The sequence below is a fragment of the Festucalex cinctus genome, chromosome 17, assembly GCF_051991245.1.
Source record: "Festucalex cinctus isolate MCC-2025b chromosome 17, RoL_Fcin_1.0, whole genome shotgun sequence".
Classification (NCBI taxonomy): domain Eukaryota; kingdom Metazoa; phylum Chordata; class Actinopteri; order Syngnathiformes; family Syngnathidae; genus Festucalex; species Festucalex cinctus.
Genome location: NC_135427.1, coordinates 9,703,257 through 9,730,967, shown reverse-complemented (window position 1 = coordinate 9,730,967; position 27,711 = coordinate 9,703,257). Strand labels below are relative to the sequence as shown.

Sequence of the window (27,711 nt, the reverse complement as noted above, 5' to 3'; positions counted from 1 at the left end):
AAATTTGCAGGGAGTGCGGGAACAACACTTAATGTATCATGCTGATTTATTCTACTATAGTTTCACAGCATAGCAAATTGCTGAAGCTTATCAAATTAAATTCAGGCATTCACTTTTATTGAGCTCAGAGTTGATAATGATGATCCTCTTCGTGTAGACGTTTTCCAGTTCTACACTGAATCAGCAACCTAGCCCCAAAAAAATGACAGAAGAGAGGCAATGTTTTCATGATACAGAAAATAGCCAATCAAAATGTTTTCAAGGCAAAGGCTTCATGATGTCAACTTGGTGTTTGTGCATCTGATTTAGATGTTTGTTTGTTTTTTAAACAATCTGTAAATAAAGTCGAGTTGTTTGTGTGCGCGTGTGTTCTAAATCAGGCAGTTGATATATTTAGCCATGCATTGAAATTGAAATCCATTTCACATAACATAACGAATAATGATGTGTTTTTTTCTTTTCCACCTGCTAAGGACAAGGATGATTTCACTTGTATAATACCGGTGCTTGAAGTTACCCTTCCAAATTCTCTGCTTTTGCTTCTCATCTTATTGACTTGAGACTCAGCAATGTCTGCTCTCTCTTGGGCCTCTTCCAGTTCATGTTGGACCTTCCTTAATTTGGCAAGATGAACATTGGCCTGCTCCTCCTGTGCAAATGATGAATTGCAATGAATGTTTTATTGTCATTCACAAGTCGACGGGCGATTCAATTAAGAACATACCACTTCCTCATTCTGCCGCTTGTATACTTTGACTTTCAGTTGCAGTTTATCAACAAGGTCCTGCAGTCTCAAAACGGTCTTCTTGTCCTCTTCTGTCTGATACGCGAGTTCCCTGATCCGCCTCTCATATTTACGAACTCCCTTGATAGCATCGGCAGCTCGTCTCTGTTCACTCTCCATTTCAGCTTCCAGTTCGCGCACCTGAAACAGACAACCAACTCCAAGAGCTCATCTTTCCTTGGCAATATTTTAAGGACAGTACATGTTGGCATACCCGAGCCTCCAGTTTCTGGAGCTGCTTCTTGCCCCCCTTCAATGCGAGGCTCTCAGCTTCATCGAGACGGTGCTGCAGGTCCTTTACTGAGGTTTCCATGTTCTTTTTCATCCTCTCGAGGTGGCTGCTAGTGTCCTGCTCTTTCTTTAGCTCCTCTGCCATCATGGCTGCCTGAATTTACACAAGCAAAGGATAAGATGGAAATTTGTTTCTCCAAAAATGCTCAAATTACAACACATGCAATCACTGATGGGAGACGTGGCTTGACTTCAAGTGTGGCATGGATCCAATGTCCACTCACGGACAGCGTGGATGTGTGGTGTGAGTGATTGGTCATCTGTGTCTACAGTATATGTGGCCTGCGATTGACTGGTGACCACCTTCGGGTGTAGTGCGCCTTTTAGTATCGTAGTCAAGACCCAACCAATCGAGACAAGACAAAGAATTTTGGAGGTCAAGACTGAGACAAGAACAAGACTTTTGAAAGTCAAGACAGATATAAGACCAAGACTTTTGGAGGTCAAGACTGAGACAAAACCCAGACTTTTGAAAGTCAAGACCGAGACAGTAAAGTCAAGTCTAAGTCTAAATCCAAGTCTAAGACTTTTAAAGGTCCAGACCGAAATAAGCCCAAGACTTTTACAGGTCGAGACAGAGACATGACAAAGACTTTTGAAGGTCGAGACTGAGACAAGATCAAGACTTTTGAAAGTCAGGACTGAGACAGGACCAAGACTTGTGGATGTAAGAGACCGGGAAAAAGACCAAGACTTTGAAGGTCGAGACTGAGACAAGACCAAGACTTTTGCCTGGAGGGCCGTGGAGCGGCGGCACCGACGCCGACGGAAAGCCGAGGTTGACCCGATTCCGAGGATGTGTTCATTTTCCCCGTAGGATTTATGGTTCGACCAGTACGGGGGTGTCAATCCAAGCCCCGACAGTTTGTGGCAAACGTTTTAGTGACGACTGCTTCAGGAATTTGGGGCAATACAAACGTGGATTAGCAGAACATCTTTCACTTCCGCCGGATCGGTACCAACGATTGAAAGTAAAGCATTGCCAATATTCCTTCAGGTGCAGATGTGAAGACCATGTTTGTAAACAGGAGCACACGGAAAAGATGAGACTTGGCCATGCCCAACTCATTTTGTAGTCAAAAACACACGCAAGTCTGGCGAGCTTTGGCCACGCCCACCAAAATCCGCTCGTTTGATGCTAGGCTAACAGTAGACCTTCCTCGTGGAGACTGCAACTCTACAACAAGGTACAATTTCGTGAGCATTTCTTTTGATACGGTATCGGAGCATCCAGAGAATGGTGGGTGTCATATCAGGTGATCCTTAAAGCTCATCAAGACTATATTTGCATTGTATGTGGGAATTCCGATGATTTGCTGAGAAGCTAAAGTTGAAGTCTTCAATGAATTTCTTTCTTTGCTATTTCATCTCAAAGTCCCTCAGCGTTCAAACACACAATTCCTGAGGGAAATGCAAATTGAATCTTGATATGTAACAACAAATAATTCATGGGATATTTACATCAGTGATCGCTTTCTTTGCTTTCTCATCAGCATTGCGAGAATCTTGGATCGCATCCTCCAGCTCGCCCTGCAGCTGGCTGACATCCGCATCCAGCTTCCTCTTTTGGTTGAGAAGACTTGTGTTCTGTATTCCAGTGATAAACATAACCACGGTGCATTAAGGCAGTAAACGGAAGTGTACACATACAACTTGAATTCCCAGGTGTTTCAAACAGATTCGCCAGACGAGGGCATCAAATTAATGTGTTACAATAGATTTAGCACAAAACCACTGAGAGGAAAACCTTTAGCAAACGTTGTGAATGTGAACAAACATTGAAAAAATAAAAACACTGCCACAGTTTGGCTTTAGCCTAGCTAGCTCCCTAGCAGGTAAACGGGCACCATGGGAGCTAGCTAGCTAGCTAGCTAGCTACCACCTGGGGCTAAAGTCAAACAGGGTTTTTACTTTCTGGACCTGGATTTGCCACCTCTGGCCAAACGGGTTTCCTGTTCCCCACCTGTGAGTGCAGCAGCCCAGCTCGCTCACAGGCATCAGCAAGTTCCTGCTCAGCTAATTTGCGGCTTCTGTCTGATTGTTCCAGCGCAGCCCTCAGCTCTTCCACTTCGGCTTGCATCAAGGTGTTTCTGCGCTCCAACATGGCTACCTGCTCCTTCAAGTCCTCTTGGCTACGCAGTGCATTATCCAGGAGAAGAGTTTGCTCCTGCAAGAAAGCAAAATAACGGGCTGCATTCTGCTTTGTGTTCAAAGCTGGCTGTCTGTCTGTCTGTCTGTCGGGAAATGGTTTCACCTTCAGGTGGGCTTGTATGCTCCTCAGCTGTTTCTGGGCTTCAGAAGCCTGCCGATTGGAGTGGCTCAACTGCATCTCCAACTCGTTGAGGTCAGTCTCCATCTTCTTCCTGATTCGCATGGCATCATTCTTGCTGCGTACTTCAGCATCCAAGGTGGACTGCAAAGTGTCCACCATGCGCAGGTGGTTGCGTTTCGTCTGCTCAATCTCTTCGTCCTTCTCAGCCAGCCTTCGATCCACTTCCCCCTTGACTTGAGTGAGCTCAAGCTGGATGCGGAGAATTTTGGATTCTTCGTGTTCCAGAGAAGCCTGTAATGCAGAAATGACACGTCAATACTGAAGCAGAGGCTAATGGTAGGTTTGATTTTTGTGAAGAAGGTTCTTTTCCCCTTTGGCTATTTTTCTGTTCACTTTACTGGCAGGTTGTAGCATAGTCAAGATCTAGATTTGTGGCTTGTTCAAGCCATATGAGCAACTTTTTATCTGGTCTGGAAGTATTGGAGATTGTCTACAAGATGTTGATTTCTCTTGCCATGGCATTTATAGACAAAGGAGCCTCTTACACAACATCCCAACCTCATTGCAATTGGGGTTTGAACACACAAAAAAAAAACCTTAACAGCCATAATACCTCTGCCTCTTCCAAAGCAGTCTGGATCTCTGTTTTTTCACTCTCTGTATGTTTCTTAGTCTTCTCCAGCTCATGCATGACTTTGCCATTTTCACCAAGTTGGTCAGAGAGGTCGGAGATCTCCTCTACAAAGCACATTTCATATCCAGTGGCTGATCAGAAATATGTACAGTACACTGTATATGTTTTCCCTTCTCTTTTTGTTTTACAATCAAACACGTACGCTGCAAGTTTGTATTCTCTCGTTTGAGGACCTCGAGGTGATCCAAAGCTTCTTCATAGGAGTTCCTGATTTTGAAGAGCTCTGTGCTGAGGGTTCTACATTCCCGTTGCGAGCCTTCCAGCGCAGCTTGACTTTCTTCATACTTCTGTCTCGACTCCGACAAAATCTAAACACGACATAATTCATTGTTTCAAATATATGTAAAAACATCCATTCGGTAGCAAAGTTCGGTACTTTTGACTGACTGACAGGGTATCTCTCTGACCTTATCAAAGCTCCTCTGCTTTTTATCCAGGAGAGCTGCTTGCACATTGGCCCTTTCCACTTCAACCATCAGGTCGTCCACTTCTCCTTGGAGCCTCTGCTTTGTCTTTTCCAATGAGGAACACTTGGCATTCACAGCCTCATTAGCCTCTTCAGCATCTTGCAAACGTTGAGTGAGCTTTTTCCTGAACAAATGCAACATTTAAGAGTTGGAGAATGACTGTCAGTTCTCAAACAATGAGCGTAACACGAACTTCGCCTCTTCCAGCTCATCATTGCGCTGAATGGCATCAGTCTCATATTTTGTTCTCCATTGTGCCACCTCAGTGTTGGCTTTGGACATTGCCCTCTGGAGCTCAGCTTTGGCCTCCTGCTCCTCTTCAAACTGTTCCCGAAGCAGATCACAGTCATGACGTGCAGATTGGAGCGCGTGAGCCAGGGCGCTCTTAGCCTAACCGAGAGGAAACGAGTTGCGAATAACTGTATTTGGGCAGAGGCAACGATTTTATTTGATCTTGTAATTAGTCTCTAAAATGATCACTGCTTTGGCTTGTATTTTAGAAAACACTACGTTAACAGACCTTTGTTTCCTCCTCAACTTGTCTCTTGAGCTCATCAACTTGCTGGGTGAAGGCAAGCTTAGCCCTTGACATTTGACAAAGGATCGATTCTTTCTCCTCCAGAAGACGAGAAAACTCACCTGCTCAGTGAATGCAAAATCAAAACAAAACAAAACAAAAAAAAGTTTCTGTACACTTCTACATTCCACAAGACTGTAATCAGCACGTTACCATTTTCATTCTGGAGCTTTGCCCTTTGTGTGTTCAATTCAGTGATCAAACGAGAATCTTCATCATGTTTCGCCTTGTATTCACTCAGTTGGTCCTCCATGGAGTGACACATCTTCTCATAATGACTCTGGATTCAGTGAAGACATTCAGAACACTTTCTTGAAAAACAGTTTGAACACCAATGTGTATGCAAGCCCACATTACCTTTGCTTTTACTGCAACTTCAATGTTGCCTGACATGTCATCGACCTCCATCTTGTATTCGCTCTTCTCCTTCTCCAGCTTTTGCTTCACCCGTTGCAGGTTGTCAATATGCTCCCCCAGCTCGGCCACACTGTCGGCATGTTTCTTCCTCAAGGCGGCGGCTATCGCCTCGTGGTGAAGGGTGGACTCCTCCAGATCCCGTCTTAGTTTCTGAAACTCCATCTCTCGCTTCTTGTTCATCTCGATCTGCGCTGTGGTGGCCCCACCGGCCTCCTCTAACCTCTCGCTGATCTCCTCAAGCTCCCGTGCGAGTTCACCCCGCTGTCTCTCCACCTTGGCTCGGGCAACATGCTCTGCTTCAATCTCCTCTTCCAGCTCTTCAATGCGTGCCTAGGAAAGCAGCCGATTCAAAGTCAAACACCACGGCAACCGAAACCAAGAAATGATCAAGTCTAGAGCGTATCAAGACAAGCGGGGCAAGACCAAGACTTTTGGGAACGGAGACGCAGGTGGCATGGCACTCTCGGCAGAGTACGTGCATTCTGCGTTTCTCACTGCCCAAAGTAGTACTGGTCTGGTCTCGATGAAAAATCTTTAGTCTGCCCTGTCTGAGGCCAAGACAAGACCGAGGAAAAAACGGCTTCAATTCCGGGAAGGAAAAAAAAAAAAAAAAAAAAAAAAAAAAGTGGTCTGAAGACCATGACCAACCTCATGAACGACAACACTAATATGTATGTTACGTTCATCATTTTTGTTTGTTTTTTATATAGTAAAATAAATATATTGTTTGTGTGGGAACACTCAACAGACCACATTTTATGGTAAGTCAACAAGGCTACATATGAGAAAAACTAAAATAAAAAGAATAGAGCAGTAATCATATTGTACAACATGAATCAGCATAATTGCTCTTACTGCTGCCTCACAGGTCCGATCGGCGACACCAGACCAGAAGAACGCAAACAAGCTGATGGCTGCTATCAAAGCAACCCGTACTTCCGTAACACCTCAACAGTGTCACAAGCTTCTCGTCTCCATGACGCTGACGCAGCATTTCTTGAGAAATAAACTTCAACCAAGTATTGACTGTATATGAATGAAAAGACTTTTCAGGAGATCATCATGTCTATATTAAATATCACTTTATTTGGTTATGTAGTAATTATTTTGAGATGGTGCATTTGTGAGTTTTTTTTTTGTTTTTGTCGGCAGCGAAGATCATCGATTATGAGAAATAATATTTGTGAGTTGTAAATGCAAAGTATGTAAGGTATGGGTTTCACTTATTGAATTATACTACTAAAGTAAATGAAGTTTCCGTGAAATGATGATTTATTGAGCTAGGTACTTGTTCTGTGATCGAATCAGCAGAAATTCTGGATCTGGGTTAGCCTAATATAGGACTTATTGATGTCCTGGGTGCCAAATATTTAAGACTTGGTGAAGGTCTACCTTCTGTGGGTGCTCACTGCTCTCATTTGCAAGGTACCTGCAGCTCCTTAAGCTTCTTCTGAGACTGCACAGCTATACTCTGCTCATCTTCCATTTTGGATGTAAGTTGGCTTAACTCAAAGTCTTTCCTGAAAATGTAAATAAATCACTATCAGTGAACCACAGTGAGCCATCTTGTTGAAATGCTTTTGTCTCAATGCCTACTTTTTAAGGTGCTCCTCTAGCGTTTGTTTGTCATTTTCCAAATCCATTATGGCTTCGTGGGCTAGATTAAGATCTCCTTCGGTCTTCCTCTTGCTCCTTTCGACATCCATGCGGTTCTTCTTCTCTTGTTCTAGAGACCCCTCCAGCTAATCCATCGACAGAAAGATACATTTTATTCAGATTTTTGGACATTGTAGTGTGACTTGATTTCGCTAAAAAATAAAAGACCGACATCATCAGCTTGTTGCTCCAACTTGGTTTTAGCTTTGCTCAGAGAGTTGACTTTGTCTTCCTCCGCTTGCAGGTCTTCCAGGGTTTGCTGGTGTGCCTGCTGTAAGGCGGACTTCTCCTTGGATAACTTGACAATTGTGTCATCCAGGGAAGACATCTCCTCTGTTAAATTTTTGACCTGAAGAAAAAGAAATACATTGAACAAACATTCCTCTTTTGGTCCTCAGTAGGGATTGTCGAGCAGATCCAAACCTTGTTTTCAGTGGCATGCTTTTCCTTTTCAACTTTGGCCAGGGTAAGTTCTAAGTCATCAATGTCCCTTTTCAGCTCGGAGCATTCATCCTCCAGCTTCCTTTTCTTAGCAGTGAGTTCAGCATTCACCTCTTCCTCGTCCTCTAGTCGTTCGCTCAATTCTTTGGTTTTTGCCTCCAACACAATTTTGTTCTTTATGAGTCCATCACATCTTTCTTCTGCATCTGCCAGGCTTTCGCCTTCCTAGATTAAACGACAAGAGAATAAATAATGCTAATTATTAACATTACCAGTAGCATGCGTTTGTCTCTCCTTAATCTTGAAACTACCCGTGGTTTACATTCACTCATCAAAGACGGTTCAATAAAGACTTGACTCACAGTTTGGATCTGCAGACACAAATCATTCTTCTCCTGAACCAGGGAAACCATTTTGGCTTCCAGCTCCTTTCTCTTAGCTTCAGATTTAGCTAAATCCTCTTTGCACTTTGCAAATTCTTCCTTCATAATGGCCATTTCCTTCTCTGTCTCAGCGCTTCTCAAGAGTGGTTTAATCTTGAAGTAAAGCTTCATCCATGGCCAGTGTTTGACATTCATGAAGGAGCGAATGTTGTACTGGATGGTGTAAACAGATTCTCTACAAGTGGATGGAATTCAGGCAATTAAGTCTAAATATGATGATAATGGTTTCCAGAGGTGGCAAATCCAGGTCCAGAAAGTAAAAACACTGCCACGTTTGGCTTTAGCCACTGGTGCTAGCTCGGTAGCTACCTAGCTAGCTAGCTCCCGTGGTGCTCTAGGGTGGCCAGGCGTCCTGATTTTAGGCATGATAGTCCTAATTTTCAGTGATGTGTCCTCCTTTTTAAAGAAAATGAGCAGTGGTTGAGTTTATGTGACCCAGCATCAGCACCACCCTACGTTTGTCACAACTGGTCTGTGATTGGCCAAGAGTGGCTTCAGTTAAAAATGTCATATATCATTGGCTGCGATTGGCTGGCAATCAGTGCAGGGTGTCCCCCCCCTGCTGCCCAGAGCCAGCTGAGATAGGCGCCAGCACCCCCCGCGGCCCGTGTGAGTTACAAGCGGTCAAGAAAATGGATGGTTGGATATATCATTGGTTCAATACATGTAAACAAAGCTCCACATGTGGCTTCCTGACAATGTCATTTCCTCACCGTCTTCTTTGACAGCAGCGCTAGCAACCTGCTTGGGAGTAAGCTAGCTAGCACCAGGGGCTAAAGCCAAACTGTGGCAGGGTTTTTACTTTCTTGACCTGAATTTGCCACCGCTGATTATTATAAATAATCCTTACCTCCTCTCAGTCATTTGCTGAATTTCCTTCCTCCTGAGGAAGCCACGACACAAGGCTTGAGTGATCGTGATGAGGGAGGCCAGTCGCTCATCCCTCATTTCTTCCAGGAGACCCAGAAGACCTGCTTTGAAGAACACCTACAAGAACCAAAAGACATTTGACTTCCATTATGAAGCATTATGAGGGTGGATCTTCTGAAAATACCTTTGTATGCCCAAATCTATACTGTGTATGATCCACATCTATAGATCCTAAGAGCTTCTCTGCAGCTTTCTTGTTGTCAATGAATTGGCCATCAGGGATAACACTGGCATTCAATACTTTGTACCTTGAGGACAATAGAACAGAAATACAAATGTGATGGTTTAAATCTTTGAGGAATAGACATTTCACAAAATATCCTTGGTCAACTAATTAAAAAAAAACAAAAACAATCACACAATTAATTAATTGTTCTTTTTTGGTCTTTATTTTTCATGTGATTTGAATGAAATGCATAATCTGAAATTGCATCTCCACCTATATGTCAAACATCTGTTTCAAAACCGGCGTTGTATTGAGCAGTGAGACTGAAAATGATTTGAGACTGAATCAACAGCACCTCTGCTGGTTGCAGACAAGCAGTGCACTCAAATGATCCACAAGTGATTCAAGACATGATTAACAAAAGAATTCGGCCAAGCAGATTTTGATTTTAATGAAACTTGGTGTATTTGTTCATAGTGACGGCACAACACCAAATCTCAAATTTTTGGTCATTTGGAGCAGGACTTTAGGAGATACAGTCCACCAAGTGTTGACATTTTTGGCAAAAAAAGGGGGGGCGTGGCTACTTTATTTGAACCCCTTATCTCAGGAAAAACTAAAGTAAAAAAAAAACTTACTTATGTCAGACTAGAGTATGAAAATTGTATATGTGAGTATGAGTACAGTCTTCCCTCGCTATAACGCGGTTCACTTTTCGCGGTCTCGCTGTATCGCGGATTTTTTTTTAAGTGCAATTTTGCATATTTTTTTTGCAGTAATATACCCATTTTATAAAATTTATGAAGGTTTGAACATTATCAATGTTTGAACAAGAGAGAAATGTGAGAACATGTAAATGCCTCAATGAGAAAAAGTGTCTAAATTGTGTGGTAGGGGATTTTAGAGCCTTAAAACATTTATAAGAATTGTAAAACATAAAGCTAACTACTTCGCAGATTTCATTTATTGCGGGTATTTTTTGGAACCGAACCCCAGCGGAAAACGAGGGAACACTGTATATGATTTAGATAGGTATTATGGTATATGTCTAGGAAATTCATGGATATACGTTATTGGCAAATGCACGCATGTCTAAGTGCACTTGTGTATATAACCAGGTTTATACATTTTATTTAAGAAAAAAAAAAAGTAAAAAAATTAGTTTAAACATACAAAGTAAAAGGGGTAGGACTAGATACGTTTTTAACATCTTCCTACTCCCTTTTGAACATGTAAACTGTGATTGATTGATGATTTTATTGGGGTTTTCTTTTCTTTTTAATTTCTGTTTTTCTGCTGTTTGCTTGTTTATATTCAATAAATCAAATCAATCAAAAAAAAAAAAAAACTACTGGCTCAATCGTCACAGAATTATTGTTGGAAAGATGACCTTTGAACTTGAAAATGACCTTTTGATCATGTCAACGTATCCATACCCTCAGATACTTTACTCCTTATTGCTGCGAAACATTTTTTTTTTTTTATATCTCTGAAACTTTTATCTGTTTAAAAGAACATGAGATTACATTTCATGAAAAAAAAATAAAATTGTTAAGGTCAAGTGACCCACGAGGCCAATTTCAAAGTCAATTAGGCAAAGTGCAATTTCTGGAGAAATCGTGTGGGAATGCTGAAAGTTGGATGCTATTAGGTGAATGCAAAGATTAGAATGCATGTGGAATGCTTATGAAGAAAATTGAGAGATAAAGTTTTGAAATTATGACCTCCTGGTTACTGGATAATGCACTTTACCTGGTAAAGATGATAAGTTGTGTGTATGGAAGTGGGTGTGGAAAGTGATACTTAGAAAAAGTTAACTGTGTGTCCCATTGAAAATGATTGGGTAAAAGTTGATATTTAACATTTAATTGTGAAAATACTGCAAGTCATGTGGAATCAGACGATATATACCCCGGGAGGCGTGAATTTTTTCAGCAAGTTGAAATTTAAATGGTGTAAATCGGAAGTACTATTGTGTTGGGGTTGTTACACGGCAAAAAAAGTGTGGCGAATTAAAAATCACAATAACATGTGGGAATGCTTCAGCATGCCCACAAGGAAAAAGTCAAAATGTTACTAAAATATGCACCAATCCTCCAATGATTTGGAATCCTTGTTCAATTTCATTTCCAACAATACCTGTTTGTGAAGATTGATACAGTAGTTCCTAAGATAGAAGTATTGAAAGCAAGGTGGCCGCGCCACTTTGTGATAAAAACGTCCAAATTTGGCAGGCCACAGCTCCCAAACCGCTGCTCCGATTGATCAAAGATTTGAGATTTTGTCTTATGGCATCACTACCAACAAGTACACCAAGTTTCATTCAAATCAAAACCTGCTTGCTTAAACCAACATCTGGCATGGAACGTCCAACAATGAAATGAAATATGATCACTTTGCTGACAAATGTACTTTTCGCTTACCTTTGCTTGAAATCCCCATACAAAATCCGACTGGGAAATCCCTTCCTGCAGATCCTGATTCCCTCCAGCACACCATTACATCTGAGCTGGTGTATAACCAGATGGTGTTCCATAATCCCTAATTGACAGCCACATCATCATTTTGCCTCCGGTGGCATTGACGTTATATATGAAAAGGATGCTGTAGACTTGTGCAGACATAATCCAGCCCCGGATGTTCATCAAATTGCTCATTAAAATACTAATTGAAACAAAGCAATATGGCCATTACTTTGGTTGTACACAGTCACAGCCTCAGTTTAAATGTTTTCAGGGAACCAAACAGTAGCTTGTTGACTCACAAAAGGAAAGTCAAACAACAAAAATACAATGGTCCATGTTTTCTGTTTAAATTTGACTGAAAATAATGAACTCATAATTTATCATTAACTCATTCACTCCCAGCCATTTTTAAATAAGCAATCCCCTTCACTCCCTTCTGTTTTACTGGATTTGGACTGATTTGGCAAGGCCCACAGAATATTGTGTTCCATCGCTATAAAAACATGGAACCTACCAAAAGAAAGATTAGAGTCTCTTCTTTCATCAGGAAAAAAGGTATAGTTCAGTCCGTTTCCATTTTGCATCAATTAGGATTAGAATATAGCTAAGTTTCATTATTACTCACAGATCTATTTAGAATTTGGAGCAATTGAGCTTTTCTTTTCAACATGGCCCTGGTAGATCTCTTCTCTGCTGCCACCTGCTGACCGTTTTTGTAATAACTACCATTTCTTCAACCGTTCTTTGCAGTTGAGAGGCTGCATCAAAGCCTTCTGTATGATCTAGCATACAAAAACATAAAAAAAAAAAAAAATGGTATACATATGTTTAAAATAGAACATATTTCTACGTTTTTGGGAGCAAATGAGTTAAGAACTACCTGAAAAGTGTGAAACTCCAAATGACTGACGTGATTTGTAAAGGCAGAATTTCTGATACAAATCTACTGAATAACATTACATCAGGTGAGTGTGTAATTTCATGAGACACAAATACCTGGAGTTTTAGTTTCGTTTGGAATGAGACACCTAACAAAATGTGGATGGGTACTCCTGAGATTTGTCATGAGCTTCCCAAGGTTCTCCTGTTTCAAACAATCATTGTCATTATAATATTGCAAACTTCCCAAAGTTGAATTGCTCAATATTTCAGAATGATATTACCCGAAAGAGAGCAGAAACAGTCTGGAAGGAGGAGCCCTTCTTTTTGGCGGCTTTCTTTGCACTTCCTCCAGCAGAGTTATCTGATAAGTATGAGAATGTTAATGACGGACGATAAAAAAGAAAAAGAAAAGAAAAAGTATGACAAGTACGAGTTAAATATCTTACCATCCGATGAAGAATAACTGCTATAAAGAAATGCCAGTAGTTTTAGGCCTGCTTTCTGGAAGAGCTGGACGACAGTTTCATTGAGCGGGTCCTTGTTCTTGTCTAACCAGCCGGTGATGCTGTAGTCCACAGTGCCAGCGTAGTGCACCAGAGAGAAGTGAGCCTCGGCTTTGCCTTTGACAGGCTTGGGCTTCTGGAAGTTGCTTGACTTTCCAAGATGTTGGTCATACAGTTTGTTTTTGAAGGTGCTATCTGAGGCCTTGGGGAACATGCATTCCTCTTCAAGGATAGAAAAGATACCCATTGGCTGTGGTAAACCAAACAAAATACATGATGTCATATTCATCGACAAAGACGGGATCACTTGTAAACAACCTTTTCAATTAACTCGATGCAAGCAGCCAGGTCCATCCCAAAGTCAATGAACTCCCACTCGATGCCTTCTTTCTTATACTCTTCTTGCTCCAACACAAACATGTGATGGTTGAAAAACTGTTGCAGTTTCTCATTGGTGAAATTGATACACAGCTGCTCCAGACTGTTATACTGGAAAACACAACCATTTGACTTCAACTAAACGACTCCATTGCGATTTCAGTAAATGTGAACGGGAACGTACGTCGAAGATCTCAAAGCCAGCAATATCCAAAACGCCAATAAAGAACTGACGTGGTTGCTTGGTGTCCAGCATTTGATTGATGCGGATGACCATCCACAGGAACATCTTCTCATACACCGATTTGGCCAAAGCACCAATGGAATTGTACACCTGTACAATTAGATAATTAGATAGATAGACAAGAGTCTGGCGCATTGTAAATCTGTGCAGCAGGCCAGATGAAGTTTAGGTATTTTTGCAAACCCGTGCAAGCCAATGCAGTGCGAGTGAACCCTGATGAAAAATGCTAACTTTCGCCGCCCAGTGTGATATGGGTTTAGAACCGTGATTTGAGTACCACCGGTGGTACACAGGCTCTTTGTTATGCAAAAGAATGACTGAATTCAACACTAGGCTTTACCTGATCAGGATTTTTTTGGCCAATCATCAAGTTTGAAGAAAACGATAATCGATCACCGATTCTATCAGAAGGTGGCGTAACATATCCATTTAAGAAAACTTTTACGTTTACTCTACAATCAACTGCCGCCATTTGCGGGACAGGGACTGGCCTGGCCCACAAATAGCAAAAACCTATGTAGAACTCAAATGCATTAAGGGGAGAAAAAAAAAAACAGTGCTAAACATTAAATGTGACATGTAACGTCTTTTTTCGCTGAGCCTATCAATGATGTCATTGATGGATTGGGCTAATTAAGACAATTACAGCCAATCACTGATTTTGCATGAAATGCTAAATATTGTGCGATTCCGAAGCAACAATCAAACATATTAGAAGGAAGCTTGTAACTATACAGCCTGCTTGTCATGTTTCGGTTTTGGGGGGTTGGGTTTTGCTTTAGTTTTGGGTGTTTATGTTGTCCGGTTTTGTCTCCCCTAGTCTCGTCATAGTTCATCTCGTCCACCTGTGTGTTTCTCCCCTCCCCGTATGTGTTGCTAATTAGCGCCCTCTACCTGCTGTGTGTCTTGTTAGTATCTCATTAGTGTTGTATTTAGTCAAAGATGTTTGTTCACGCGTCGTGGTGGCATTCTTGTCTTGTCTGTTCCAGTTGAGTTGTGCAAGTTATGTTGGTTGCGTCTAGGTCTAGTCAAGTTTCTCCAAATGTCTCTCCCTCCCCCTCCCCCTTTTCGCACTTATTTCCATTCATAAATACCTGTTGCACAGTTTGTCCTTTGGTTACATACTCATTCCCCACTTTCACTCTGGGATAACACAGCGCTTTCAATAGGTCCGCCGAGTTCAGACCCATCAGATAAGCCGCTTTGTCAGCCACTGAAGACAACGAAACAGGGAATCCAAAAATATTTGGAACATTTATAATTCCAGAGAGCGGAACTTAGTGCCGAGTTCTGATAGTACACCTTCTGTCCCATCTGGTTCCGCTTGCTCTTCTCTCTGCTTCTGCTTGAACTTCATGTTCCCATAATGCATCACAGCACCTGTGAGCTTGTAAATGCCGATCCGCTCCTCTCCGGTGAAGCCGAGGGTGTCAATCGCACTCTAAAAGAACAACGTGACAAATCCCCCAACAGTGCATTCCATGTCAATAAGGCCACGAGATATGAGTATTTTGTTTGAAATGTTGTCTTACGTCTGTAGCCAACAGCTCATCACTGTCGTCAATGCTGGCTACGCTGATCTCTCCCTGGCTGACGAACGGGTAGTCATACGGGTTGGTAGTAATAAGCAGAGCCTCTGGAAGGACCATTTGGAGTCGTAATGCGCAAGAATGTCATTTGCAACAATAACTCCGTTTCGATCGAAATGTTACCGATGAGCTCTGGCTTCTTGTTGGACATGATCTGGTAAAAAATATGGTAACTCCTCTCTGCAGACAGCTGGAAGGTAACTCTGGATTTTTCCAACAAATCTAACAAGCATGAGTTCATCATAAGCAAAAAGTTAGAGCGATAAAATGCATACAGCTTCAATTTCTTCAACTCACATGTTTCAATGTCCGCGGAGGCCAATTTCCCTGTTGTGCCAAAGTGAATTCTTATGAATTTGCCCTGGAGAAAAAAAAACAAAACAAAAAAATTACTCTATTAGGGAGGTTCAATAGCACTTTTTTAAAAGACCAATACCAGTATGAATACTCAATTCTTGAGTCATCTCTGATACCAAGTACCAATACTACTAGTACTTTAATGCATCAAATCTCCCTTCCCCCTAAAAACAGTGACATATAATTTTAGTGTTTAAATGTTTTTATTTGGTAGTTATTAAATTTTTAGCTCCAGTGTTTTCTCATGGGGGAGCCTCCACAGTGAGAGGGATGCTTGGTCTTCATCCATCTCACTGTGGATGAACTCCTCCTGGGTGCCTTTCCTTACAGGGTACTTCTGTGCCCCGCCATGTTGTGGTTTTCATGTGTTTGTTGGGTTTTGGGTGTGTCTGTGGGTACGATCATGGGGATGGGGGGGCTTTTTCTTTCTTTTATTTTATTGTATTATGGATGTCCAGCACTTTGAGTTGCATTTTACATGTATGAAAGGTGCTATATAATTAAAGTTGATTGATTGATTTTTTTAAATTATTATTATTACGACTTCGAGTTCCTGACAGTAAAATGGCCACCCACGTTAAGGAACTCACTGGCTATGAATACAGTATAAAAGCATTCAAAACTGCCCACACTCACATACAATTACTAGCTGCCTTCCAATGTCAAAGTTCAACATCATTACCTCTGCAAAGCTATTTTTACAGAAAGATGCAGTACACTGTAAAAAAAAAAAAAAAAAAAAAAAAGTAAAGAAAAAAAAATAATAATTTTCTGGCAGCTGGGGATCCAGAAAAAATACTGTGAAATAACAGAAAACAAACTTATCATATATCTCATCAAATGTCCTTTCAAAATAAATGTTAATACAATGAATCTGTAGGACATTACTGAAATTTTAGTTCTTTTCACTTAAAAAAAATGTCAATAAAGAAATTATGGTAAAATTACACATTTTTACTGCAAATTTCTTAGTAAATATATATATTTTTTCTTTTCTTTTTTTATTTTAAAGTTGATTTTACATTTTATTCCATTAAATAACAGACAAATATTTGTGAAATTACGATATATTTGAACAGATTTTAACAATCAATATACATATTTCTAATGGAGTTTTTTTTTTTTTTTTTGGGTAAAAGAACAGAAATTTTGTTTTTACAGTTACAGTAATTTCAAGTTATTTTTTCACATTATGTTGTTACAGTCCGGTTGCACATAGGACCCACCAATGAAATGGAGCAAATAGAGAAAATGGTTTAAAAAAAAAAAAAGGCTTCACTGTAGAAGGACGACAGTGTCATGAATGTTCATACAAATACAGGCAACAAGGCAACATTGTTTGGCTTTAGTATCAAACAGTTCATAGCCATCTTTGTAAAAGCAGAATTATTCTCTTGCAATTAATTCTTGCATTGGATCTCATTAAAGAGAAGAGTACTTTACTCACAAAACGTGAGGAATTGTCATTTCTGACCGTCTTGGCATTTCCAAAAGCCTCAAGCAGGGGGTTAGCAGAGATGATCTGGTCCTCCAGATTTCCCTACAAACGCAGTCAACTCCAAATACATATATGGCATACAATGCAAAGACATTGGAAGGTATACAGAAATCATTTCATAGTCACCTGTAACTTGCCAGTTGCGCCAGAGTCTTTCTTTTTATCCCCGGACCCTGCAATTGTTGCAAAGTACTGGATGACACGCTTGGTGTTGACAGTCTTCCCTGCACCGGATTCTCCGCTACAACATAGAAGTCAACAGGAATCATTTGGATTTTGTCGTCTTTCCCGGACAAAAGAAAACACAATTTGGTGTGAATAAACAGTAAACGCACAACTTACGTGATAAGGATGGACTGGTTTTCTCGATCTAGAATAAACAAACGCACAGTTACATTTCTTTCTAAATGGTGATGCTTGAACCAACAGTGCAGAACTTTTGACAGGCGCTAATGCAAAGAAAGTACCAGTGAGCATGAACTGATAGGCATTGTCAGAGATGGAGAAAATGTGTGGTGGGGCCTCCTGGCGCTTTTTGCCCCTGTAGGCCACCACGACCTCTTGGTTGTACACCGGCAGCCACTTGTAAGGGTTCACAGTGACACAGAAGAGTCCGGAGTAGGTCTGAAAGCACAGCGCATATCTTATTGTCATTTTTATTCTCCACGCTTTTTTTTTTTTGCCGCGTAACAACTCCCACATAATACTCACAATTTACATTGTTCAAATTTCCACTAGCTTAAAAAAAAATTCACGCCTCCCACGGTATATATATCGTCCGATTGCACATTACATACAGTATTTGCACAATTTCACATTTAATATCAACTTTTCTCCATTCCTTTTCAATGGGACAGACATTGAACCTTTTCTCAGTATCACTTTCCGCAGCCACTTCCAAAAATATAACTCATCAGCATTACCAGGTGTCTTACACTGCTCGGTGGCACAGTTGGTCCAGTAACCAGGACGTCATCATTTATCTCTCAATTTACTTCCTAAGCATTCCACATGCATTCAAATCTTAACATTCAGCTATTAGCATTTAGCTTTCAGCATTCCCACACAATTTCTCCAGAAATTGCACTTAGTCTAGTTGTTGTTTTTAAAGAAGGGGATATGCTAAAAAATATGCAAAGACACAACAAAAGTGACAACTAATTACTACCAGTAGTTAAAATAGTAAAACAAAAAATCTCTCATGAATAAAGCTAACTAGCAAAAATGGTTTCCTCCACTTGCTACTCCTTGTCAAGGTCGACAATGATCCTATTAATGATCCTTAAAAATGTGAACTTACTGGTTGATTGATTGATTTGTATCAGGGACAATAAATATTAATAGACATTACAGTAACTATGCTAGAATTAGCCAAAAGGCTATTTTTCATCTGCAGTCCCGAGACAGTCACAAATGTTATTAATAACATAAAAATAAAATGCACAACAATTACAAGACATTTACGAAAATACTATTAAGTAAAAATTACATTTTACATAACGATAGCAATACATTTACTAAAATGTACATTAAAAGCAGCCAAGGATAAACAAATACAGGAAGCATGGGAACATTCAAAAGGCAAAAATTCACCTTTTTTTTTTTTTAGTTCAGTACTAATGACTCAGTTTCTTTCCAAAAGCTGTCATCAGACTCAACTCCACTTTGCACTGAGAACTGACCTGGACTCATTTAAGGTCTGGCATTGCACATTTGCACATTGCAATATGTATTGTGGGTACAGTGGTTTTATTTTTTATTTTTTTTAACCTATTTATTTCATTGCATATATTTGTATCTGTCTATTATGTGTGTACTTGTGGCAGAGCTTTCATTTTATTGTACTTGTATAATGACAATAAAGGCTAATCTAATCTAATGTATGTGTTTAGACTTCTGACAAGAGGAGATCAATATAATATAGGGGCGGATTTTTTTTTCTTTCAAAATTTGCTTAAAGGAAAGCTCTGGTGTAGTTTTTTTTCCCCCCCCTTCTTAAACAACTGCAATTTATAAATACCATGAAATTGCTTGGAAATGTTTTACCATTGTATTAAATTAAAGGTAAAGAATTCCAAACGGGCCCTTACATCGTTATATTTTCCTGTAAGCGGAGGAAATGTTTTGGACAAAGTTGTTTTCCAAACAACAAAAAGTATATTTAAAAGAGTATCCAAGTTTGAATTTAAAACTTCCTGATGAAAACGTAGTCAGGCAAGAATGCAAAACTACTTCAAGGACCAAAAGTTGCGCTCATATTTGACTCACATAAATCATCCACGCTGCATAACGCTCTTTGAGGTTGTACAGCACAGCAGCCTCATTGAGGTGGGTCATCATGGCCATGTCCTCAATTTTGTCAAACTTGGGCGGATTCATGGGGAAGACTTCGTCATCCGTCGCCGTGACAACCTGCAATGTTCATTAATTACGGTTAACACAGCTCAACGTGGCGCACACGCTTCTTGTATTCTATTGTACCTTTCCCACGTCTGTTTTTACAGTCACTTTCCCCTTGTCTTTGCTCTGGATAGTGCCTTTAACAAAGAGCTCCTTTGGATCCACCACATACACGCAAGTCTTGGCGTCAAAGGGCCGATTTTGGGCCTCGATCCGTTCCCGTTCAGGCCGCCTTAGGTAGTGGGCCGCTTCCCCGAACACAGCCATTTCAGAGTCCATTTTCACCCTTGTACTTTTCTCAAAGGATACGGCACAACTGTTATTCTGTCTGTCGACATTTTGAATGACCAGAAAGGATCCATCACTCCACAAAGCCAAACAATGAAACAGTCAAACATACTTACCAGCAGAAGTCTCAGCCGAAAAATGCACATGACATTGGCGCTAAAGTCTTTTATAAGGTCTGCAACACCTATATTTAGGTCAAAGCCATGTGGCGGGTAGAGGAGCGATTACTTTGGCATGTGATTTAATGGGGATATCACTGAGCTTTTGTTATAAACCCAAGGCACGGAGTAACTGGGATTAAGGATAAAAAAAAAAAAAAAAAGGCAAAGGATGGCGACCTCTACAAGCGATACAAAGCTTGAAACAATTAAGGCCCCATCGAAGATGATTCAGCCTTGGCAACAAGCAAGCAACAACACACAAGGGCCGCAGTTGTCCTCTTTCACGCAATCTCAGAAAGCAAAGTCATAAGAAGAGCTTCACAATAATGCCTCATCATGGGCCCGACTGGGTTTATTGTCAAAGTATGTGTCAATACAGCATCATAATACCGAGGGACTATTCGGAATGTCCCATCCTTCACATCTGAAGGACACGCAGTTACGTCAATATACTGTTTTGCGCACTGGACAGGCTGACAATTTTAGGCTTGAGATATTAGGCAGATATAAATGACCTCATGATTGCTTTGACATATGCATAAAAATAAATAGTATTATGTTCAGTTCCACAACAGCGCAAATGCTCCTTTCTACCTGCACCCGACTACAAAAATATCAAAACAAACAAAACTCCGCCCATGACCAAAGTTAGACTGCAAATCTTTTTTTGAAAACTTAAAATTGAACTTTTCAGTCAGTCAAAGAAAATGTTCATCATTGAGATTGAAAATTTCATTGAAATAATCATTTGTATACAAACACAAACAAAACATGACAAATGAATCACTATCCGAATGATAATTCTGACATGTAAAACGATTTGTCAGGGGCGCATTCTTCATTGGCCCGTTCTTTGCACGTCACGTGACAACTAACCCCAAAATGACTGAGACATGTTGCCAAAAACTACCGTTTTTTTTGTTTTGTTTTTTAATCATATAAAGGATGAACGGGGGTATTCCACTTTTCATATCGTCACTGTCCTGTGAAAAACACTTGTCAAATTTATTTATTTATTTATCTTTAAGTTTATGGGCTGTCTACAGCCAGTTTCATCCCATAAATCTAAAAAATGTTAAAAACAATGACAAAAATGAACATAAGTGTTTTCCACAGGACATTGGTCCATTCTTTGCACGTCATGTGACAACTAACCCCAAAATGACTGAGACATGTTGCCCAAAACTACCATGTTTTTGTTTTTTGATCATATAAAGGAAAAACTTTTCATATCGTCACCGTCTTGTGAAAAACATGTATGTCCATTTTATTTATTTATTTTTACGTTTTTGAGATGTCTGCATTCGGTTTCATCCCATAAACGTAAAAAAAAAAAAATGCCAAAAATGGACGTGTTTTTCGCAGCGACGATATGCGCTCTCCGTTGGAAAAGATAATTGCAATGTGACAACAAGCACCAGTCTGCCCTATATTATTAATAGTCTTTGAAGTGATGTATTTAAAGTGTCAGTCAGTTTAAAATCTCTTGTCAGGGTCATGCAGGAGAAAATGAGATGATTGTCAAGTGACAAGAAGGCTGCTAAATGATGAACAAGCAGGCTGTGAACCTTCAGCTTACATTGTTTCCATCTTAAGTATGGGCGACATTAGGGAGTCCATCGACTTTGATATTCTTAGGGACTGTCCTCAAAGGGAAAACGCTGCCCAATGTGACACTAATTGGATTAACGCCGCAGCCACAAATTGTCTCTCTCTTTTATTGGCTTGTTTTAACTGCGGCGTGTGTGTGCTTCTATTGATTGGAATGGTTTTGAACAGCACCTCCTTGTGTGTCGAAGAAAGCCAGGCTGAATGCTCTGGATTGCAACCAGAGTCTATTGTAATCTGTCATGTAACAGATGGTCAAATCTCACGGCTTATGAGTAAATGCCAAGTCGAGTTCAAGTTGTCTAAATAAGGGGGTGCTAAGCGCTCGTCGCAGTCTATTATCTGTCTGAGATTGCATTTTGATACAACAACAATAGTTATGTGCAAGCCTACAACATTTATTTGTGCAAATTTCAGCTAATTATTTCAATGGAAAAATAATTTTAAAGGCCTTTTTTTTTTTTTAAATCGAATTTTCCCATTACGCAAGTATGTATGCAAACGGAAAATGATTTCTTTACTTATTATTTGTTTATTTAATTACTTATGAACAGAGCAAGCAGAATAGAAAGTTGATGGACAGGTGAATGGTTGCATAATAATACACCGTATTTGAATGCACAACACAAAATGATCCCATTAATATGTTCTAAGCAGAGTTAGAAATAAACCACAGTGCCCTCTAGTGTCAGGCAATTTGATCGAACCCAGTTATATGAGAACATTCTAGAACGACATGAAACTACTACATGGACTTTGTGTGAAAATGACACATTTTCATTTGTGTCCTAATGCAGTGATTTTAATTAAATTAAATACAATTAATAAGCAATAATAATAATCATTAGGGATGTTTGATACCATTTTTTTTCATACCAATACACGAGTACTCAACTCAAATAGTCATCGATACTACTAGTACTTTTGATCCATAACTCCCCCAATAAAAACAATACAAATAATTTTCAAGAATGTCTATCATTTTCAAGAAAGACCTCTATATATCCTAATACACGGCTTTTTCTTCAAAATTGCAAGAAATGTAATTTTTATCCTTCTAATTTCTAGTTCCTGATCGTAAAATGGCCACAAGAGGGCGCCCAATACCAGTTAGGGTATAACCCAGGATTGAGGCTGGGTATTTGCCCGCATTCATGGCAGAAAGTATACTTTATAATTAACGTGTATATCCAGCTTTGTTTGGTGGTGTGCTGAGATTTTTCAAACTTACATGTGCCTTGGCTCAATAAAGGGAATCACTGCTCTATAAAAACAAATTTAAATATCTATCCAATGTAATGCATGCATCTAATGAGTACTTAGTACAATAATGTCAATACAGCCTGTTGATTCCATGACACCTTTATACTTTTTGAAATGTAAATATGTATTTAAATATTTGTTTCTATTTATTTTCTCGTTTATTTGCTTTTTTATGTTGTAAACTTGGGTCCATTACTGTGCTGCTCTATGCTAATTTATTGTCCACTGGGAGAAATAAAGTTTTCATAATTGGTGTTGTTGTTTGTTGGTGTTATTGTTTTTGTAGTAGTAGTAGTATTAATAGTAGTTGCAGTAGTAGCACTTTACATTATAAATTTAGGATGCAGCATATTTATGGAAGAATCTGCTACCATCATAATTCAGTCGCCCCCTGATGGCCATTAAGAGGAACGCAGGGTGTTTATAAAAAAAAATAAAAAAAAAAAAAATAAAAAAAAAAAGTGTCAAACGCAGCACTTTTGGTTGAAAGAACGGAAGTTGTCTCAAGACAGAACACAATAAATATTTGTAATCACTTATGTAAGTCAACGAAGCATACAATACTCACATTCAGGTATTTCCCTACGCATTTTTATCAGACTATTTGTTTAAAACTTTGTACATTTCCATGTAGCCAATATTTGCTGCATATCCTAACAAAAGTACAGAGGTAAGAATAGGCTAGGTGTCAGAAGAGTAAGGAAGAGAGGAGGCAGAGACTAAAACTTGCGTTTGGTAATTTCACCATGTACTAAATTACAACGTGGACAAGACAAATATACAACAGATGTACAAGAGACAAAAATGAATGGCCTTTCAATGCAAGGAATACATTTTCAATCATTTACCATGGGGGAAAAAAAGAAAGAAAAGAAAGAAAGTGTTTATCCAGGCGCGGATTGAACTATCTGATTGATAATTTCCAAAGTTCTGCAATACGAAGTTCATTTGTTGGCAATTGCACAGTCGCAGTTCACTTGCGCAAAAACGTAGTCAAAGTTCATGCAACCAGCAATATAGTGATCCAATTGTCCAGCAACAGACGTGTATGAATGAACGTGAGTAAGTGAGAGAATGAATGGGGGGTGATGGAAATGTGCAGGGTCGGCTACGAGAGCCTCCTACCAGCCCGAACAGAGCAGGTGGTTGGGGTTCCTGGCAGGAATCTCCATTTCCTTAGCTGCGTTCAATGTGCGTTGACTGTTCCTGGGCTGAGCTCACCATCAATTCAAGCCTGGCCCGTATGAAACAGGACCATCTTAATAGTCTTTGTGTACACAAATAAAAAACTACATTGCATAAATAACACTAACAGCATTATCAATCCAAAAGTTATAATCCATCATCAATATTATACAATATAAATCTATTAGGCATGTCAATCCATTTATCAAAACTAATGTACTATATGAAAGTGCTAAAGTTGTGCAAAATTAGCAATAGCAGCATTAAATTTAAGTCATAAGAATAATATATTCTAATGAAGACGTATTAAACCTACACAATTCAAGTACATTCAAGTATCAAAAAGAACAACTTCATTTAGTAAAATACTGTTCAGTATTCATTATATTTCAAACAATCAAAGCTGGGTAAAACGCCACATTGTACATAAAATAAGGACTAACGGTGAATAATCAGTACCATTAATCACTTCATTCATTATTTCATACAACCATTTGAGAACCATGTCAAAGCACCATTGGGCTGGCTACTGCTAACGCGTAACTCACCAACTCGACTTTTCGAACAACCACGACGGTCAAACGACGCAGTCGGCTCTACGGGTTAACAAGAAAGTAGGCGTTTAAGTTTCAAATCATAACAGCTATATTCACGATAGAGATTTCTAAACGCCCACCTCGATCCGCAACAAACATTTCCACTCGCGTTCCCTGGCTCCTTCCGCACTGCTGACCATAAGCGGCTCCTATTGGTGGTACGTGCGGTCACATGACCGAGAGCGGCAGTATAGCAAAAGATCGTTTATAAAGGCAAGAGCGTACACTCAACAGGTCGTCTTGGTACCCACGTTACATCTACATTTGCCCTCTATTGCCAACGTGCCACTCCCCTATTTTATTTTATTTTTTTGAAGGTACAACCCGGAAGTTTATACAGGCAACTCGCCAAGGACACCAGTGCAGGATTGGCGTCTTCAGAACTGACGTGGAGGAAATGATGAGTTGATGATTTTCACTTTTCATGACATGCGGAGGGATTACTCGTGCTGTTCACTGAACGCCGGCATCCCTCCCGTGAACACACCGGCTCACCGTTGTTAGCCAAGACAAGACCGGCGATGGACGACGGTTGTCACTGTCAGCGAGCGCCACTGTTTACATTCGGCGTGATCGCTGACGTGCAGTACGCCGACATGGACGACGGGCTCAATTTCAGCCAGACAAGAAGGCGATACTACCGAAATAGTCTTGGGCTGCTCAGAAAGGCCCGGGAAAGCTGGTCCCACTCGGCCGCCCGTCCAAAGTTCATCATTCAGCTGGGAGACATCATCGACGGGTTTAACAAGGTTCGCGGCGCCTCAAGCCGAGCACTGGAGAAGGTCTTGGAAGAGTTCAGCCTCAGTCTCATTGATGTGCACCATGTGTGGGGCAACCACGAGTTCTACAACTTCAGTCGAAGCGAGCTGTTGTCTTCCAAGCTGAACAGCTCCGCCCTTGCCGACACGAGCCTCAGTGGAACCCGGGCCGGTGGCGAGATCTACGCCTACAGCTTCAGTCCCTTCCGCGGCTTCACGTTTATCGTGTTGGACGCTTATGACGTGAGCTTGCTTGGTGTCGATGAGGACAGTCAGCAGTACCGCAGCGCTTTACATTGGATAAAACAACACAACAGCAACGAGGATCTCAATACTCCCCCGGGTAACCAACCACACATACGGAAGACCTTCAACCGTCACGTGATGATGACATCGCACATATCGCCAGGGCAAAAGTCCACGCAATCTCCGATAGAATAACATCACTAGGAAACTTTCATGTACTACTGTGCACCATAAGTACTATTCATATTTTTTGTCACTATTTTAAAATACTTTATTTGGAATTGTTTGGTGTGTGTGTCCCCTAACCCCTGGGCGTTATCTTATTTTGAAATGACTTGGTCAGAACCATCAAAAAGCCCAAAACGGGTCACAATAATGCCTAACGGTTTTCGCAAATGTCATATTTTTCAGCTTACAAAAAATTTGGTGGGTTGCGTTCTATATATGTATATCAGTGGTGTGAAGAGGAAAAGAAAAGAAAAAAGAAAACCCTCAGTGACATTTGACATGGCTCGCAAGGCTATTAAAAATAAATAAAGCAGTGTCAAAAAAGTGCCACTACTTACTAATAAATTGGTTTATACTTCCTGTAAACTTACTGTTGGTGGGCCGTCCGGTCCCCGTTCTCCACCAATAATACATATGTTCACATTTTGTGATACTGTACAAGTTTACAGTGTAACGTTGGTTTGGTTCCTTCAGTAAACAAATGTCTTGATTGTTTGTCTTTCATTTTTGCACTGCTCCGTCGTCCCGTCCCAGGGTTCCGTGATGACCTTGAGCAGAGGTTCTCCAAGTTCAATGGCGCTTTCAGCAAGACCCAGCTGGACTGGCTCGATTCTGTTCTGTCCTTGGCCGACAAGAATCGGGACAAAGTCACCATTGTCAGTAAGTCGTATTTTTGACTACCTCAGTGTCATACTACAAACTGAGCTTGTTTTAGTTCTGAATGTGGAAATGTTCTGGGGCGGATCTATTCTGCTGCGATACGGGGCAGTGACCACCCCAAAATCCAGATGTTTTTATTGATTTATTTTTGTTGTCTTATCACCTTTAAGGAAAGCTGTAGCATGATAAAACATTTGGATACCACTCCAGTTAAGGTGACGTTTTAGTGTCACTTTTCAGGTCACCTCCCAGTCCATCCGTTCTCCACAGCCCCCATGTGCCTGGCCTGGAACTTCGACGAGCTCCTATCCACTATGCAGTCCCACAGTAGTGTGGTGTGTTTCATAGCCGGACACGATCACGATGGTGGCTACTTCTTGGATAAAAGCACAGGAATCCACCATGTTACGCTGGAGGCGGTCATCGAGACGCCACCGGACAGCAACGCGTTTGGGACTGTCCAAGTGTTCGAAGACGGGATGGTCTTGAAGGGGGTTGGGAGGATTTCAGATGTTGATATTTCCTTCCCCCCCACCTGTCTTTGAAGCAATGAGAACCAAAGATTCCTCAACTTTGTATTTTCCGTGTTGGCCATCATTTTGTATGTACAATATTTACATCATGTATGTACAAGGTGATGGTTTGATTCTAAGGAAAATGAATCTCTTACAAAAAAAAAAAAAAAAAAGTTAAAGGTTGCACATGTATCATTTTGCACTGATCTGATTACTTCTGCATATTTCATGAAGAAAAATGAAACGTGACATATTCAGCAGGGCATTTGTTAAATACTTTTGTAGCGCTTCCACTGGCAAGATCTGGTCAAAATCTGAATGTACTGTATCACGTTTTCATTGAAATGACACTGTTCATCAACATCGATTCATTTGTTTTGTTTTGTTTAAATCACTGACTTCTACCTAGTGTTGCATATTGTAAACGCCACATCTTATGTTTGCTGTGAAATATTTTTGTCAGGTGCTGCCATTGTGGCGGGTTTTCTAGAGACATAACGAGCTCAATACGCTGAAAATGCAAATGTACATTTGGAATAGGCTAATAAATACATTTCTGTAAGTACTGCGCAGGCATATGTGTCAATGTACCAGTGATACATGGATGATTTGTAGCAGAATATTTGAAGAAAAGACTTTCAACAATCAAATGTAAAATAGTTTTTTTTTTTTTTTTTTTAATAACACACATCAACCTGAAAACAAATGACCTTGCAGGATTTCAATTATTAGCCGATTAGCCATAGGAC

General features: G+C 40.3%; 2 protein-coding genes across 2 annotated transcripts; one reads left to right on the top strand and one right to left on the bottom strand.

Moving 5' to 3' along the window:
• Positions 1–95: 95 nt before the first annotated feature.
• Positions 96–25,674, bottom strand: LOC144004554 (myosin-1-like). Its single transcript, XM_077501809.1, has 39 exons — positions 24,636–25,674; positions 24,508–24,555; positions 19,536–24,008; positions 19,323–19,466; positions 17,522–17,678; positions 17,397–17,424; positions 17,181–17,295; positions 17,004–17,096; positions 15,497–15,560; positions 15,323–15,421; positions 15,143–15,246; positions 14,913–15,051; positions 14,705–14,823; positions 13,551–13,700; positions 13,307–13,477; positions 12,932–13,238; positions 12,767–12,846; positions 12,600–12,687; positions 11,562–11,679; positions 9,097–9,220; positions 8,893–9,029; positions 7,962–8,217; positions 7,582–7,824; positions 7,331–7,507; positions 7,099–7,244; positions 6,932–7,022; positions 5,443–5,832; positions 5,239–5,365; positions 5,029–5,147; positions 4,702–4,898; positions 4,449–4,632; positions 4,184–4,349; positions 3,961–4,085; positions 3,330–3,638; positions 3,039–3,242; positions 2,537–2,662; positions 999–1,169; positions 725–925; positions 96–649 (listed from the first exon to the last, which is right to left on the bottom strand). Exons 3-39 carry the CDS (start codon positions 19,731–19,733, stop codon positions 377–379), a joined length of 5,940 nt encoding a protein of 1,979 aa, XP_077357935.1. The 5' UTR covers positions 19,734–24,008; positions 24,508–24,555; positions 24,636–25,674; the 3' UTR covers positions 96–376.
• On the top strand, positions 24,760–27,524 carry adprm (ADP-ribose/CDP-alcohol diphosphatase, manganese-dependent). The gene is made up of 3 exons (XM_077501829.1): positions 24,760–25,656; positions 26,322–26,447; positions 26,688–27,524. The coding sequence occupies exons 1-3, from the start codon at positions 25,077–25,079 to the stop codon at positions 26,990–26,992; spliced, it is 1,011 nt and encodes a 336-aa protein (XP_077357955.1). The 5' UTR covers positions 24,760–25,076; the 3' UTR covers positions 26,993–27,524.
• The last annotated feature ends 187 nt before the right edge of the window (positions 27,525–27,711 follow it).

Excerpts from the sequence above, each read along its gene's own strand:
- LOC144004554 (XM_077501809.1), bottom strand. The coding sequence starts at position 19,733 with ATGGACTCTGAAATGGCTGTGTTCGGGGAAGCGGCCCACTACCTAAGG. Across the intron at positions 17,296-17,396 it reads AACCAGTCCATCCTTATCAC|CGGAGAATCCGGTGCAGGGA; the intron begins GTAAGTTGTGCG and ends TCTATGTTGTAG. Across the intron at positions 7,825-7,961 it reads TGTGTCTGCAGATCCAAACT|GAAGGCGAAAGCCTGGCAGA; the intron begins GTGAGTCAAGTC and ends CGTTTAATCTAG.
- adprm (XM_077501829.1), top strand. The coding sequence starts at position 25,077 with ATGGACGACGGTTGTCACTGTCAGCGAGCGCCACTGTTTACATTCGGC. Across the intron at positions 25,657-26,321 it reads GGATCTCAATACTCCCCCGG|GGTTCCGTGATGACCTTGAG; the intron begins GTAACCAACCAC and ends GTCCCGTCCCAG. Across the intron at positions 26,448-26,687 it reads GGACAAAGTCACCATTGTCA|GTCACCTCCCAGTCCATCCG; the intron begins GTAAGTCGTATT and ends GTCACTTTTCAG.